The sequence below is a fragment of the Arachis hypogaea genome, chromosome 13 (genome assembly GCF_003086295.3).
Source record: "Arachis hypogaea cultivar Tifrunner chromosome 13, arahy.Tifrunner.gnm2.J5K5, whole genome shotgun sequence".
Taxonomy (NCBI): Eukaryota; Viridiplantae; Streptophyta; class Magnoliopsida; order Fabales; family Fabaceae; genus Arachis; species Arachis hypogaea.
In genome coordinates this window covers 15,712,130-15,730,305 of record NC_092048.1, presented here as the reverse complement: position 1 = coordinate 15,730,305, position 18,176 = coordinate 15,712,130, and the positions used below count along the sequence as shown (strand labels likewise).

General features: G+C 30.8%; 1 protein-coding gene across 1 annotated transcript; it reads right to left on the bottom strand.

Moving 5' to 3' along the window:
• Positions 1-6,014: 6,014 nt before the first annotated feature.
• Positions 6,015-6,353, bottom strand: LOC112732758 (uncharacterized). The gene has a single exon (XM_025781537.1). The coding sequence runs from the start codon at positions 6,351-6,353 to the stop codon at positions 6,015-6,017; it is 339 nt and encodes a 112-aa protein (XP_025637322.1).
• Between the last annotated feature and the right edge of the window lie 11,823 nt (positions 6,354-18,176).

The window sequence follows — 18,176 nt, the reverse complement described above, 5'->3', positions numbered from 1 at the left end:
TTTTTTTGTTATGTGAGATTAATTACTAAAATCTATTTTCTGAAATTTTCTTAAAAACGGAAACGCAATATCGACGTAAAGGCTCAATAGTAAATTTATAATAAAGGAAATCAGATCCGTAACGCCTTACTTTTGGTACGATCATGACGTGTTAAAAGTTAGGGTATTACATTTAATTTGTTTTATTCAAGTCTATAATGTTTTAAAATTGTATTAATGTTATTCTGCTCTTAGTGATCTATTAATAAAATTGACGATAGGACAAAATCGAGACGATTTTGAAATGTTAGAGACTTAAATAGAACGAAAATATTGGAGACAAAAATGATACGTTACTCTTAGAAGAATTACCAAATCAAGTAAAATGATAGTAAATTTTAACGGAATGAATTGTATTACGAATTCAAATTTTTTACTTATATATACAATAAATTATACAAGATGTTTACTTGTATAAATAATAAAGAACATGTATATATATAATAAAGTATAAAATATATTTTTTGTTTTAAATATACTGAATTTTTTAATGTTTAATTTAATTAAATTTTATTCAATTTTTTTATTTTTTTTAAATTAATTAGCCAGGATAAATTGTCCTTTTTTTATTTTAAAAGGATAAAGAGTTGTCGTCAAAATTTAGTAAAAATTTTTAAAATATTTTTAAGTTTTATTTTGTTTTAATTTTATTTTAAAATTTTTTATTTGTATTAAATATATCTATGATAATTAAATTTTAAACAATTTAAAGACCAATCTAATAATAATACATAATAATTATGTTTGATTTATTTGTGTTAAAAGTTGTTCTTATGAACTTGTTATTAAATTAATTTTAAAATTTTTAAAATATTAGTCGTTAAAAATATATTTAATACAAATAAAAAAGTTTAACAAAATTAAAACAAAATAAAATTTAAAAATATTTTAAAATTTTTTGTCAAATTTTAAAATATATATATATTTTGTCCTTTAGAAAAATACAATTTGTCTTTATTATATGATTTGTCGGAGCTAATTATGGACTTACGATATTAGTAATTTAGTATACTGCATCATTCTTCTGGAAATCGCCAAATTTAGAATCATATATAAAATATAAATAAATATATAAATTAAAAGATAGTGCCTTTTTTTTTCTCCTTATCTTCCCCCGCATACCATTATATATCCGCTATACCGTATTACCATATACCATAAGGGCAAAACTTAATTACATTTTACGAGGAATGTTTAAGGTTGACAAAATTTATTTTTTTTAGTAATAATTAATTATTAATATTTTTTAAAATATAATCTAAAAATATATTATTTAATTATTAAATTAATAAAATTAAGTTTATGATTAAAAATAATAATTAAAAATAATAAATTAGGTTTGCACTTGAATTTTTCTCATATTTCATGATGCTAATGAAACAATCGCAATACTATCTATATATCACAAAACCTTTTTCCGGCCAAAAATATAACCCAAACCAACTTCGTTAATAATAAGGATTTTTTAAATCTTAAAATGATTAATTCGAGGTAAAAAATCATTTAATGTAAAATTAATAATTAAAAATTATTAAATAATTTAATAAATTTAACTAAATTATAATCTAATAATTTTTAACTATTAATTTTATATAAAGATAATTCGGTCTTGCTTGGATCTCTAAATTTAGAGATACTATTGTATTAATTAAACTAACGTTAAGAATGAACATATAATAGTTAAATTTCTATCATTATATAAGTGATATTACAAACCTATATTATAAACATACACTACCTTTAACCATTTTTCCTTAATCAGATATCACAAATTAAAAGATTTGTCGGTAATTTATCTGATAATAAAATTAAAATTTTAAATTTTAAATTTATTATTAATAAAAAAAGTCTGTAACCAATTAATAAATTTATCACAAATTTAAATTTCTCAAACTTAAATACAATCTCAAGCTCCATGATCACGCGAGCAATTTGGCCCTTCATACAAATAAACTTCCATTCACTCTCTTCGTTGCACAATTTTTTTCCGCCGCTGCTCGTGTCACACGAGATCTCACCGTCACTTCTTGCATCACACAACTCCCTTTGTCGCCACTCTCGTCACGTCTGCTCTCTTTGTCATCATCGTGGCAGAACTCTCTCCACTATTCTCGTCGTGTCTGCTCCCTTCATTGTCATCGTCATAGAACTTTCTCTGCCGCCACTCTCGTCGCGTCTATTCTCTTTGTGAATTTCAGGTATACTCTGTTGCTTAGAGTTTCATTTTTCTGTGTAAATTTTAAGTTTATCATACTCTGCTTTGTTAATCTGGTTTTGTAGTATCTGCATAAGCAGTTTCTATCTTGTTGCTGTTGATGCTTATTGAGCTTGTTGTAGTATCTGAAACACTATTTCAGATCTTAACACCCTTCAAAGAATGAAATCTCACCATGTTGAATTGCTGATTATACATTGCAGCTTGTTATCTCTTTTGATAAAGTACCAGAAGATCAAAGAAATCAGAACACAAACAATTAGAAGAACAAAACACAAAGAAATCAAAAAAATAGAAGAATAATAAAATCAAAAGAACAATAAAATCAGAAATGCGACAACAATGAAATCAAAAAAACAGAATCAGAAGCACAAGAACAATAAAATCAGAATCAGAATCAGAATCAGAAGCAGAAGATCAAATCAGAAAAAGAACGAATCAGAAACAGAATTGGAATCCTAAGGAAGACCAGTGATGAGGAGTAGTGGCGAGGACACGAAGCGACGGAAAAGACCAAAAGCGACGGCGAGGACCAGAAACACCGACGGCAGTGGCGGAGCTAGCACGACGGTGATGAGGCACTCCTCTTCCTCTCCTTGGCTATGCATTTTCTCTCTCTCTTTACAAGCTCTTTATCGGCGGCAAGGCGTGGCGGCAAGGCTCGCGTCTCCTCTCTCCCTCGTGAGCTCTCTCTCCTTCTGGTTCTGATTCCCGACATCGACGGCGGCTCCAACTCTCGCCGACGCTGTCCCTCCTTTCCCCCTCGTCTTTTATTTCCTACTTCTTCCCTTCCCCTCCACCTTCTTCTTCCCTACCCCTCCCGATTCCCTTTTCCCTCCCCGTTCTCTTTCTTTTCTTTTTTTCTTTTTGTTTATTTATAATTTTTTTGGTTAAGGTAATTTGGTAATAAAAATTAAAATTTAGTAAAAAAGACGATTTTAAAACTAAATTAAACTTTAGGGACGATTTTATATGCAAAAAAAGGTTGGAAACGAAAAAAAATTTGGCCTATACTTTAGGGACCAAAATCATACTTAACCCTAATCCTAACCATCCATTAAGGAGGTGGATGGCTATAAATATAGGGGGTGAGAGTTAGAGTTCGAGTGTGTGAGTCAGTTGTAACAAATACTTGAGTAATGAAGTGTTATTTCCACAAAAATTTCCTTTCTCTTGTATTTTTTTGTGTTCTTAGCTTTCTTGCTAAGTATTGAGGGTTAGACTGACTTAGTCTTAACTAAAGAGGTTGAGTAAGTTCGAGCACTGATACAGTAGCGTTGGAATGTGTCCAAAGTCGTGACATAAAAGTGGTTATTCTTTGATCAAGAAATACACAAATGACCTGTGGTAGAGTTATTCAGCGTTGGAAGACTTATTTTCTGGGGATATAGCTATTGTGAGTGCCACTAAGAATTAGAATTTATTGTATTTATAGAACGAATTCGTAAGTAAATTGAAATAAGTAAATTCGAATTATGTTGTACTTCTTAGTTAATAATTTAAATCGATCAATTAGATTCAATTTATCTTTGAACTATATCTCCAGTAAATCAAAGCAATTTGTATTGATTTACGATTGGATTTCTTATGCTTTAAATCGAAATAGTTTGTTTCGATTTATTAGGGATTGCATATGTCAGTAGCTACTAGTTATGCTAATAAATCGAATCTAGTTGTTTCAATTTAATATTGTTCTTACTAAATCGAATTCATTTGATTTAATTTAAATTAAAAAAGCTTAAATCGAACTTATTTTTTATTTACATAAAATTATAAACGAAACATATATGTAACACAATTCTGTTTAAAATATTTATGTAATATTGAGAATCAATCATTTTATTTATGTAATTTATCCTAAAAATAAAGAGGGAAAATTTAAAAACAATAACTAAAAAAGTAAAGATAAAGAGAAATCATTTTTAATTAGAGAGATCTATTTAACTCTTATAATGAGTTTCTTTCTTTTATTTCTCTTTGCTTTTTCTTATCTAAAATAATTGCGTGAAGTACAAATTTGAACAACTGAAGTTTGAAAATACTTTTAAAGCGACTCATATATGCTATATTTAAAAATTAGAGTAAAGTATCCTTATAAACCATTTGGAAATGAAATTTGTGTATCTCCCAAAATAAAAAAGGTCATGTGATCTCTCAATTCATAAATCTATATAAATTGAATTTAATAAATTTGAATTAAGGTAACAAATAATAAATTAAATTTATAAAATTCAAATAACACACATGCTATCTCCGCTACAAAGTGAACGAATAAGATTCGATTTAGCTCGTTCAAAGTAAATCGATAACAATAGATTCAATTTAGCTTCATAGTAAAACACCTACAGTAAACCGAATCTAATAGTATCGATTTAATGGTATTGATAAATCGAAGCCTATAGATTCGATTTACATTCAAGAACGTCCCTTACTAAATCGAATACAATGTGGTCAATTTAGTGTTAAGGTGGCTATATATATAATTCGAAATTAGTTCATTCGAATTACAAAACAAACGCCACCCACCACGAGTCCCACCACCCAGCAACCAAATCTCATAAAGCAATCTCAAAAAAACCGAATCTGAACACATGAAGAACGATCCAAATCATTTATATCGACTAGATGGAGTTGCGCATATTGCTGGTGTCGTCTATAAAGAGGTTAGTGAAATTTTTTTTGTTTTTAACATAAATTAATCATTGTAGTAATATTAATATAGTTCGTGTAGTAGTTGTTTAGTGCCGTTAATTAGGAATTAGAAAATTATTTTTTTTTAAGCTAGGTGCTTGTTAGAAGAAGTAAGCTATTAGGTGGTTAGATTTTGAGAACTTGAAATGGTACCTAAAAAAGTTAGTTAGGATTGCAGGCTATGTTAGATTTTTGAAGTTATTAGTTTAGTTTTATATTCAGCGAGACTTAGTATAGGGTTAGGGTTAAATATAAATTTTTTGATATTTTTGATACATTAAAAATAACTTTTTTTGTAGAATTGTGACACACTTAAGCTAGTTTAGTTTTAGCATTTTCTATTTTATGTCAACGTGTGAGACTACATGCTTTGGTAAATTTGTTTTTTTTTTTTAGAATTGGGTCATGAATTATTTAGTGTTTTGTATTGGGTCGTATGAAGAATTTGTTGGGCGTTATTGGCAACGATATTTTAAAAATTAGAGCATGCAATGTTAAACATTTTCATAATTTTATGCATTGAACACTGCTTTGTTACGATTTTGATAAGGAATTTTCTATCCTTTTCCAGCCTCATCGATGTATCACTAGCATGAGACAGCAACGCGGTATGCCATTGGATGATGATAGGATTGTTCCGTACTTGCAAATGGCCGGTTTATACCATCTTGCAAGACTGAACGAGACTTGGTTTCGATTGGACGAGCCATTGGTGAGCGGATTTGTGGGGAGATGGGGCCCGAAGCCTCATACTTTTCACGTACCATTCGGAGAGTCCACGATCACGCTGCAGGATGTAGCGTACCAGCTAAGACTCCCGATCGACGACAGTCAGTATGTCAGCGGATGCCTCACGGACTTTGAGCAAAATATCGAGAGTGGCTGCCCAGCGTATGTGTGGTTTGAGGAGCTTTTGGGTGTTTTACCTCCTGGGAACTGCATCGACAAGTTCACAATGAAGTGCACTTGGATGCAGGACACATTTAGTGAGCTTCCGTAGGGGGCAGACGATGAGACGGTTAGGAGCTGCCAAAGGTGAGATAAGAAGAATGACCACGACTCAGCATTCTCATCCTCTACAAGTGTGAATGCAATAGGAATGATGTTGGAGTTGCTGAAGGTGAGATAAGAAGAATGACCATGGCTCAGTATTCTCACCCTCTACAAGTGCAAATGCAATAGGAATGATATTGGAGTTGTTGTCCTGAGCAATCGCGACAAGCAGTGTACCACCGTATTTGCCATACAGGTGGATCCCGTCGACACTGACTAACGGCTCGCAATCACGGAATGCTGCGATACACGGTAGGTATCTCCAAAAAAGCCGATGGAAATAAGCTAAAGAGTCATCTACTTGCCCACCAACCCACACAGGACTCGTCCTCAAAACCGCAACACTACCTGGCATCGCAATTTGCACACCCAGTACCCATCGTGGCAAGTCATTATATGACTCTTCCCAATCTCCATAAATCTACACTAGGACCTTCTGTTTAGCCATCCAAACTCTCTTGTAAGTCGGTCTAAACCCGAAGTGTTCCTCTATGGCATTCTGTAACACCTTGATCGAGACGGCAGCATCAGCTCTAATCATGGGCAATATTAAGGTCGATATGACATGATAATCAAGCATCCTGTGATCACTAGTTATCGATGTGGCTAGGCAAGTGTGAGGACCATTGTACTGTTTTACCTCCCAAATACCTATGCATTGGTGGAGGTTGACCCGAATGAGCCATGTATATCCATTGCCGAACTCCTTGCACTTGCCATAATACTTGCGATGATCGGACTCTAACACCTTGTACTCAACCCCACAGCGGATGCTATAAGTCTTCACACTTAACACGACCTCCTCTTTATCCTGAAACTGCTGACTAACTTAAATTTCAGATACTGCTCCTGTATTTTGTGTATTTCTGGTCCCAAAACTAGCAAGTACTCTCGGATCCCCCTGAGGTGCAATGGCATCCAAGTCCAAAGCTGAGAAGTGCGGGGGGGTACTAATGAGTTCCTGAACTAGATGCTCCGCCACCAACAGCTGGAGTGGTCTTTGCTATGTTATCGTCACTTTCATCATCTATCATGGCGGGCTCCACATCATCATCATCATCATCATCATCATCATGCACTACATCCTCAACCCCATCCGGTACTCCACCCTCTCTGAACACCGGAACCATAATAGGAGCACCGGGTGTCGCGGTCGCAACCTCCCCAAATGGTCTAGTCTCACCCATTCTCGCGTCACCACTACGGTTCAAATTAAATGCAAAGGACGGAGATGCAACTAAAACTGCCTCAGGTATAATCACTGGCACAGCTGACGAGGCACCAACAGGTATAGAACTAGAGCAGGCTAGTCGAACCTCCAGAACTAGATACCACATCCACAAGTTTCGCCAACAGCTCGGGGGTCCTCACCTTGGGAAACTGACGACGACAATGAAACAGAACTTGCATATCTTTGTCACTGCTTATGACAAATGAATAGTACTTCACATCATCGCGTAACACGGAGATCGTAATTCTATAGAATAACTTCTCCACCTATTTCACGCCATGCAGACCTAGTCTCTGTAGTATAGGATTCTGAAACTCAGTGAAACTCGTCGAAGGTTTGAGGAAAATACTCAGCGGGTCCTTATCAATAAATTTAATTCCTGATCACGTTTTCTTTTTTATGGACTCTCTATAGTGTACCAGAACTAAAAAACTCTCATCATTACCCATTGTGAATCTCACTATGGTGAAAAATTCACATTGAGCTCGTATTTATATACGTTAGGACTTTATAAATCGAATTAAATGATGTTGAATTATGCATGTAGTTAATACACAGTAAATCGAATCTAATGGCTTCGATTTACCCTAAATCACTAATCATTGTAAATCGAATTTAATGGAATTGATTTAGTATGCGTGTGTCAATCGAACCTTATTAATTCGATTTAGCATAGATCAGGTAAATCAAACTTTATAGATTCGATTTAGTATGGGATAATGTAATTCGATATTATTGAATTTGATTTACTTTCGAATCACCATTTTAAGTAATTCGAATTTTATAAATTCGACTTACTACTAAAATCCCTAATTTGAATTTATTGAATTCGATTTATATAAAAATGTAGATAGAAACATACAGGTAACATTTTTAAGTTTGGGGGATTTAGGTAATTTTAGACTTCCTTTGATTTATACAGGACATTTGCTCTAAAAACTATCATGTAAGAAAGAAATGTAATGTAAATATAGTTGTCTATTTAGGTAATCATTATATTATTCTACAACAGATTATATTTTGCCATTAAGAATATTAATGTGGTATATTTTAATATTAATATGCACGCTTCTTTCTTTTCAGTTTATTTAAAAATAGATTTTTTTATAACTATATAAAATTAATATTTAATGAATAATTATACTAATTATTAATAATTTTAACTATAAATCATTTTAATTAAATTTTACTAATTATTAATTATTTTAGTTGTCAATTATTTTAATATAATTGTCAATCATACATAATTTACATTTATATAATATTTATATTTATAACTTTGTTATGCACGTATGTATTAATAACATACATATATATATTGATTTAACATTCTCATATATATATATATATATATATATATATAAAAGTTACATATTGATTATACAAAGTAAGATATAAGTTACATTTTTTTTATAATCTTATTGATGTAGTTATTTTTTTATTCTTTTGATAATTTAACGATTATTCTTACTAAAATTTAGGTTTTTCATCTAACTTTAAAACGTGATTGTTTTTTGTTGCAACTATTTATAATTACCACATCCATTAAATATTATATCAAGTTGTATTTAATGATCTAAATTTTAATTATATGGATGTAAGAGTTTAATAAATAGACAATAAATTTATTTTATTAAAAGATAATTAAATCTATTAATATACTATGACTAATCTAATAAAATATTTATTGAGTTAGTATTATTGATGAGCCAAAGTATTTTATTTTTGTTTTTTATTTTTTTCTTCCTTAATTATTTCATAATAATAATGTATTTTTTTATTAAAATTAATTCTTTTAAGATATAAATTATAATTTTATCATTCTTTTATGAATTCAACCTTATTTTTAATTAATTATATAACGAGTATATTTATTCAATTTTTTTTGTTCTTGCCAGGAAATTGATTGTCTTTTATACAATTATTTGCAATATATTACATCTATTATATTCTATTTCAGTTTTGGTCGAGTCACCAAAAAAAAGTTTTCGTCAATTCGAATACTAATTATATTTATAAATCTGATAAATTATGTGTATTTAATTTAAATATATAATATTTAATTTTTTATTTTTTGTAATTAAATCAAATTCAATTCAATAATTCTGTGAATCAGATCATATTCTTAATTTTCAGATTAAATTTGAATAGACATCGCAGATCAGCAGATTTAATCGATCAACATCTTTAAAAGGGGGCAACAAGACCACGCGTCGTTTATATGTAAAAGAAGATGGGTGAATTATCTAGGGCCGTTAAAATGTATTGGATCAGTCTGTTTACCCATTTAAATAGATGGATTTTGCTTCTAAAATTAAATCCGTTTATATTTCGGGCTAAACGGGCTGAGCCCGATTAACCCGAAAAAAATGACGGGTTAAACGGGCTAGCCCGTAGACTAAACGAGTGGCCTATTATTTTTTTTACATTTCCTAAAAAAATTGTATTTTTAGTCTATATTTTTTTCGATACGACCTGAAAATTCGACCCATCAACTAAAAAAATATTATTTTTTAAAAATTTTTTACCTAAAGTAGTATTTTTTGTCAAAATATTTTTTAAAAAATAAAATAAAAAAATAAACAGACTGACCTATTTAATCCATCGAACTGATCATGATTCGGACTAAAAAATTATGACCCATAAATTTAACGAATCAAATTTAAATAGACCGAATTAGTCCGATTGACAGCCCAAAAATTATCGGTTCTGATACTAGCAAAGGGCTGGTTAAACACTTTACCATCTCCCTTTCCGCTCATCATTAATTGACTTATTACTTATGGACTTATGGTGTTTAGGTTGGACAAATACTTCACCCTTACATTCAAACTTAACAAATGTCACAACTGGATTGGTCTAACGCACTTAGCCATCGGAAATCAGTAGTGCCATTAGAGACTGCACCAAATTAAAATGCAGTTAGGCACAATAGACAAATAAATTATGTGATCTTTCTTACGTTAGGTGGAATGGGAGATTTTTTTTTAAATAAATTATTTAATTATTTTAATTACTAAAATATATAATTTATAGTGTATTTATTAATTTACATCACATTGATTTATCTTATTTATATTATAAACGAGATAATTATGAATATATCTCATTTTATCTCATTTAAAATATAAATGAGATATGTATAAATATATAAATTTTAAAAATAATAAAAATATTAATAATTTAAATTAGACCAAACTTTTAAAAATAGAATGTTTCAAATAATAAAAAATATTGACGATTTTAAATAATAAAAAAATAAGCAGTTTCAAAATATGTAATTTTATGTAATTTTAACTAATTGATTAATAGACGTATCACGTCTGTCTATTTATTTAAAATCAGCACATTATTTAATGTGAATTGATTTTATGAACAAAAAATAGATTGGGATTGGATTTTAAAACTGATTTCTTAAAAATTAATTTCTTAAGTGAAACAATAATTTTGAGGATTTATAAATAATTTTGGAATTATTAAAAGTATATGGCTATAAAATATGTTGATTATTAAGAATTCTGCCGATTTGATAATTATTGAAAAAAGGGCTGGTGATTTATTGAGAAAGAGAAAACCCGTAAGGGTGGCTAAACCCAAGTTTTAGTCGAAGGACTGCCAAAATTTTTATAAAATTTGGGACTTTATTTGAAATGCTATTTTAAAAAATTTGTTTTGGAAAGTTAAATTATTTGAGACTTATTTAGTTGGAAAAATATTTATTCTATTTCGAATTCGATTTATTAAGAAAAGTATAATGTTTTAAATCCAATCTTTTGAGGAAAGATTTTGTTTTAGGTTATGAAATGAATTTGGTTTGTTAAGAATAAGAAAGAAAAGGGATAAGAGAATGCGGTACGTGTGATTAAGGAATGACTAAAAGGTCACGAGAGGGTGACGGAAAGTAAATAGTTGAGGTGCTGACGTGAGAATGTTAAGCCGTGGGCTTTATGTGTGAATGATTATGCGGGGATGCCCGTGTGTATGGAATGGCTTCCAAGAGAAAGTGGCACATTTTTCAGCTGGAGAATCAGCGCCTACAAGTACTTGCAAAGGTCATGTTCGGCATACTTCACTGGAGAATCAGTGCTTGCAAGAAGTAGAAACTTGCAGAGGTTGTGCCGCTGGAATGCCTTATTTGACTTGCGAGTCGGATTGCGTCGGGTGCGGGTCAAAACCGAAAAATGAGCTCATTACCTGCGATAGGACTAGACATGCATCATTTTTGTTTGCACATTTGCATTTGGGGCTGTTTGTTTATCTTGTTTCTTTGTGATTATGCTGTTTGTCTTATTGCGACTTGTTGTGTGTTGAATCGAATCCCTTGCTTGTTCTATTGGTTTGTGGATGTATTAAAATGATTACTAACTGTTGTTGTGACTAAGAAATAATCAGGTGGCTAAGAGATAGTTGGTATGACAAGTTTTGTAACTGAAATCTGTTTTGAGTTTAGAAATATAAAGAAAAGTAATTAATTATCTAAAGTAGAATTAAAAAGTATTTTGAAAGGTTTGATAAAAAATAGTTTTATTAAGTAAAGTTAATTATTTACATCTTAATCATTACTTTTAATTACGGTATTTTCATTCTCTACTAAGAGCGCATGGTATGTTCTCACCCCAAAATTTTTCACCCTTTCAGTGACACAGGTTCGAACACTCAGTATGAAGTTGCGGATGATTAATAGATTTACTTATGAATCCTGTCGCTTTTATAGAGTTCCCTTGCCCTTGTTACTTTAGTTTTTATTTTATCCAGAGGGATAAGAATTGTATTTGAGTTTCATTTGAATTCTTTTGTGTAATATTTATTACTATTAATAATTATGTGATTATTATTACTTGGTGTTCTTTGATGAATGATTTTGATTATTAAAAAAAAGATTTTTTGGAATTTTCTCAAAAACTGAAACGCGATATCGACATAAAAACTCAATATTAAGTAGAGAATAAAAGAAAACAGGTTAGTAACTCCTACTTTTGGTACAATCATAATGTGCTAAAAGTTAGAGTATTATATTAGAGACCAAAAAAATAGGATTTACCCCAAATGTCGTTGGAGGCCAAAACAAAATTTTATCCTAAATAAAATATTATATTAAAAAATATTAAATTAATATATTTTATATTTTTTATTATTTGTTAAAAAAATACATAAATATTAATAAAAAATAATTTTTTTATTTTTTATTTTTATTATTTTTATTAATTTTTTTAATTTCTTTTATTATTATATTTTTTAAATTTGTTATATAACAAAAGAGAATAAATTAAATTTTTTTATATTTAATTTATTATTAAATAAAATATAAAAATATTAATTTTTATATTTTTATATTTTATATTTTGTATTTTTTTTTTACTTTTTAATATCTCATCTCATTTTATTTTTGAAATCAAATGCCATCAAAATACAAGTTATTAAAGGTTATATACCAGAATTTTGAGTGTGTTGTACAAGTTACACATATGATATAAATTTAAAATTTAGAATTTATTATAGTGTTTAAAATTTAAAATTTATTATTTTTATTCAGACTGTATTTTACTTTAAATTTTAATTTTTAGGAAGATTAGTTTTGTGCTTTAGATATATAACAGGTAGAAAGTATGAGACGTTAAATTTAATGATGTGTTTATTGCATTTATTTAAGCTGATTTTAATAGTCATTTGATTGAATAAAAGATAAATTTTAAGTTTAAATCAGGTGTAGTCTATGAAGTACGGACATTTTACTGAGTTGTCGTATTCGTGTGTCGGACATATGTCGGATACGACACTCACCGACACTCGTCCGACACGCGTGTCTGTTGTGTCCAACTGTGTCTTAATAAAAAAGATAAATTTTTTCTTCGGACACGCCTGAACACACCTAAATACCATCACGTGTCAACGTATTCAGTTTTATTCTTAACATATATTCTTAAAATAAATTTGGATATAGTATATATTATTATTTAATAAAAAAATATTTTAAATACTTGATATAATTAAAATAAGATATTTAAAATAATTAAAAATTTTAATTTATATTTTAATATCAATAAAAAATCAAATTACCATTACGATTTATCTAAAAAATACTTTATATTTTATATGTATGCGTGTCCTCGTATCATGTAAAATTTTAAAATTTCCGTGTCGGTGTGTCCCGTATCGTGTCGTGTCCCGTGTCTGTGTCAGTGTCCGTGCATCATAGGGTGCAGTCGACTTTCCATAAAGTTGATAGTTAAAAGTTGTTAGATGAAAATTTAGTCAAATTAGTCAAATCATCTAACGGCTATCAGTAGTTATCAACTTCACGTGAAGTTGACTGCACCTGAATTTCCACCTTACTCTGTTGGTCTTGATAGTTTCACAAAATTTGTAATTAGGTTCCTATACTTTTTTTTCTTTTAATTGAGTTTTACACAATTTTTTTTTAATTAGGTCCCTCTTGACAGTAAACGTTACAAAAAACGCTAAGGATGGATAAGTTGACCATTATTCCCATCATTTACCCCTTACAAATTGTTGACAATCAGTAGGGTTCTGAGTTCTTACTCTCTTCGCCTCTTCTTCAAACTTTTTCTTCTCTGTTTACTTCTTAAACCTGCAGATGGTTATTTTAATTCTTATATGAATGATTATTTTGATTGAATTGAGTTTAGTTGTATATAATTAAAATATATTAGATGTTCAATTCATTATGTATGCGAATAATTATTTTTATCTTTAAGTGAATAGTTATTTTTACTAGGGATGAGCAATGCCGGTAGCGACGTGTGACAAGCCAAGCAGCGACAGTTAAATAGGATAATTATCGATGAAAATAGAATGACAGCCAATTGAAAAATAAGAGGATATTGAAGTGGAATATTTTAATAAATTAAAATTTAAAATAGTTATTTTTTTAAATAATTAAATAAATTTTTTATTTAAATAATTTATAAATTTTTTTTATTTTTTATATATATTAAACTAGATATGTAATCTATTATTTATATTGTTTAAATTTCTCGTTATTTCCCTAGCACAGTTGAAATCATTATTAACAATTTCATTGTTGTAAGAAATTGTTCCATCACTCTTGGATTTAAGATCAACCGGCGGGAGACATGGTACAAATCGTTACTGCTGAGTTGTGAAGAGGAGACCCGCTTTCCGTAAAACATTCTCTCTTTTCATTATTATTTTTAGGGATAAGTACTTTTTTCGTCCCCAAAGTCTGGGGTCGAAATCAAAATTGTCCCCAACTTTTTTTTTTTATTAAAATCATCCCCAACGTTCAAAAACGTTTTAAAATTATCTTTTCTTGAATTTTTGAACCAAAATACCCTCATCATCATCATTCTCCTCTTCACCTTCCTCACCCCACCACCACCACCACCACCACCACCACCACAACCACAGACACACACACAAACACAAACACAAACACCACTCTCTCACCCCACTCCGGTAACCCCCACCCCCACCCCTCACCGCCTCCCCCTCACCCACTCCCTCACTGCCTCCCCGTAAACCCCTCACCTCACCCCCCACCCCTCACTGCCTCCCACCCCTCACCTCTCACTGCCTCCCCTTCCCCCTCACCCACCCCTTACCCCCTCACCTCACCCCCCACTCCTCACTGCCTCCCCCTCACCCACCCCCTCACCCCCTCACCGTAACCCCCCACCCCTCACTGCCCCTCACCCCACTTCCTCATGCCCCTCTCTTCATGGTCATCATCATCATCAATAGAAAATTTAGAAAATTCAAACAACATGCACAACAAATTTTACAACAATACTCTACAACAAATTCAATTCACAGAAGAAGAAGAAGAAAAAGAAGAAGAAGCGGTGGTGGGGTGGTGCGGTGCGGTGCGGCGGCGACCGGTGCAGCTCGTGGTTCCATGGGTGACGGCGTGAGGCGCGGATCTGGCGGCGAGGCGCGGCGGGGCACGTATCGGGCTGAGCACGGCGCGACGGCGGTGCGACCGGACGGCGTGGAGCGTGGCCCCTTCCCCTCCAATTTTCTTCTCTCCCCCTCCTCCCCCCTCCCTTTTTCTCGCAGACTCCCTCCCCCCTCTTTCTTTCTCCCTTCAGTCCCCACCCCCTTTTCTTCTTTTTTATTTATTTATTTTATAATTATTTTATTTTATAATTTTTTAATAATAAAAGGTAATTTGGTAAAAAAAAATAGAAGTAGAAAAGGACGATTTTATAACGTTTTGTAACGTTGATGATGATTTTAATAAGAAAAAAAGATCAGGAACGATTTTGATTTTGACCCCAGACCTTGGGTCGAAAAAAGTACTTATCCCCTTATTTTTATTACTACTATAGTTTTGTTAGATAGATAATAAATATAGATAATAATTTCTAAAATTGATCTAATAAAATAAAAAATACTTCATCTCAAATTATTTTTTAAACTTTAATATTAGAATAATCATCTGCACACCTAATAAATTGAACATTCAGTCATTATTAATTATGCATGAGTAAATCAAATAAAAAAAATAACCATCCAATATTCCAATTAAAAATAATTAATATAATAATCTGCATACCTATTAAATTGAACATTTAACATATCCATTGTTTACATTATTTAATATTCTCATTATCTTCCTATATTTTTTCTAATGATTTGATTTAAAACGTTACTTACGATTTCATTATATCCATAATAACATCTCATAACTCGGTATTGTACATTCAAATTATAATATATCTGAATTAAATCACTTTACTTATCATATTAAAAAAATTCGAAGAGTTACTGCAAGTATAATTTTCTTGCTTTCTTCTTTTATATCTTTTATAGATTAATTTAAAAATATCTGGTTTTTCGATAACTAAATTGACCCAGCACAATCTTAATTTTACTATTGTTTCACAAGTCCGCGTTTATGATGAACATCAATTAAACCCGAATGTAAGATCCACTAGTCCGTCTATATTTAATAACGAGTATGGATTTTGGGGACATACTTTGTTAAAAGTCGATATAATCAATGCACATCATCTATTTGTTGTCATATTTCTTAACCAAGACCAAATTAGCTAGCCATACAGTAGGTATGTGACTTCTCTATAAATGCGTATGAGAAGCTATTCATGTAACATCAACTTATACAATTTATTTCATAGCTAATTTTATGATGTTTATGAGTTAGTATCTAAATTTTGTTTAACTTATTTTTTATAATAAATTTTAATTTTTTAAAAATTATTTATTATTATATCTTTTAAATTAAATATTATTTTTTAATTTTTTTAATAAATAAATACTACCTTTTAAGCACCATAACATTCACTTTATTTTATATGTATAGAAATTGTGTCTCTATAGCTAGGTTTTAAGATGGCTATGGTGGTTAAAAATTGACTAGGAAATGAAAAGATGACATGTGTTCTATTATTGTTTTGGTTAGTGGAGAATGAGATTATTAACGCGTTGCTGTAAATGAAAAATTTGTAACCACGCAGACTTTTTAGGATTTTATTAATATGTAGAAGTGTGAAAATAATTTTGTTAGAAAATTAAATCAAGAATATTTAAGAAAGTAGTATAATTACAATATACTAAAATATTAAAAAAGTTCAAAATCAAATTGAATTGGAATTGAATGGAAGTTGCACTCATCACCTCCATATTAGAAGAATCATGAAATACATTGGAAGCTTTAAGATTGATGACTAAGCTTAATAAAGAATTTTTAAAATGTGCTAGAAATTACAAGAAGTTACTTATTTGAATAGTCAAAGTAAGAAGCAAAGTTGGATAAGTATGTGTATTAAGAAGCTAGTAGCTAGAATCATGAATTTTTAGTATGAAACTTTGCCTATATAAAGGCACATATGCTTTATATATTTTGTATATTCCATGTAATGAAAAAAGATATGATTATGTGAAGTCCTTCTTTGTTCTATTATTTTATATGAGTATTGGTGAGTTTGAGAGGTAAAAAAATATATGATAATGTCATTTATATGAGTGAGTGATCCTAGGGCCAAGTAAGTTGTGGGTATTATACTTACATTTGGTATCAGAGCTGGTTAATCTAGCGCCTGGTGTTTGAGAGTTTGTGAGGTGTGGGAGAGTTCTCACATAGTTGTTGATTCATAGAGTTGGTATGGCAAACACTTTTAATATTGTGTGGTCCGGTCCCAAGTTAGATGGGAAACTTGATTATAGTTATTGGAAGACTTTGATGTCTACCCATTTGAAGGCCCAGAACCTGTGGAATTTCATTGAACCAGGTTTGTAAGAAGAAACAGATGCTGCCCAACAGAGGAGAGATCAATTGGCGTTATCTCAAATTCATCAAGGAGTAGATTATACGGTATTTGGCAAAATAGCAAATGCCAAAGTGTAAAAGAAGCATGGAACACGTTGAAGCTGTCATATAAAGGCGTAGATAAAGCTCAAAAAGCAAAGCTACAGTCTTTAAGAAGAGAATACGAAAGGTACGAGATGTCTAGCTCAGAAACTGTTGAGCAATATTTTACTCGTGTTACAGATCTTGTCAATAAGATGAGAGTCTATGGAGAAGATATACCCGATAGCAAAGTGGTGGAGAAAATTCTTCGCACCATGCCGATGAAGTATGACCATGTGGTGACTACGATACTAGAGTCCCACGATATGGATACCATGACGATTGCAGAGTTGCAAGGAACCATGGAAAGCCACATCAGTAGAATACTGGAGAAATCAGAAAAATCAACCGAGGAAGCCCTAAAAAGCCGAGTGAATTTAAACAATGTTGCAGCATCAAGTTATACACAAGAAGGACGAGGTCGTGGTTTTGATTTTCAAAGTAGAGATAGAGAAAGTTAACCGAGGAAGCCATAAAAAGTCGAGTGAATTTAAACAATATTGCAGCATCAAGTTATACACAAGAAGGACGAGGTCGTGGTTTTGATTTTCAAAGTAGAGATAGAGGAAGTTTCAGAGGTAGAGGTCGTGACAATT

Coding starts and splice junctions, on each gene's coding strand:
- LOC112732758 (XM_025781537.1), bottom strand. CDS start 6,353: ATGCCAGGTAGTGTTGCGGTTTTGAGGACGAGTCCTGTGTGGGTTGGT.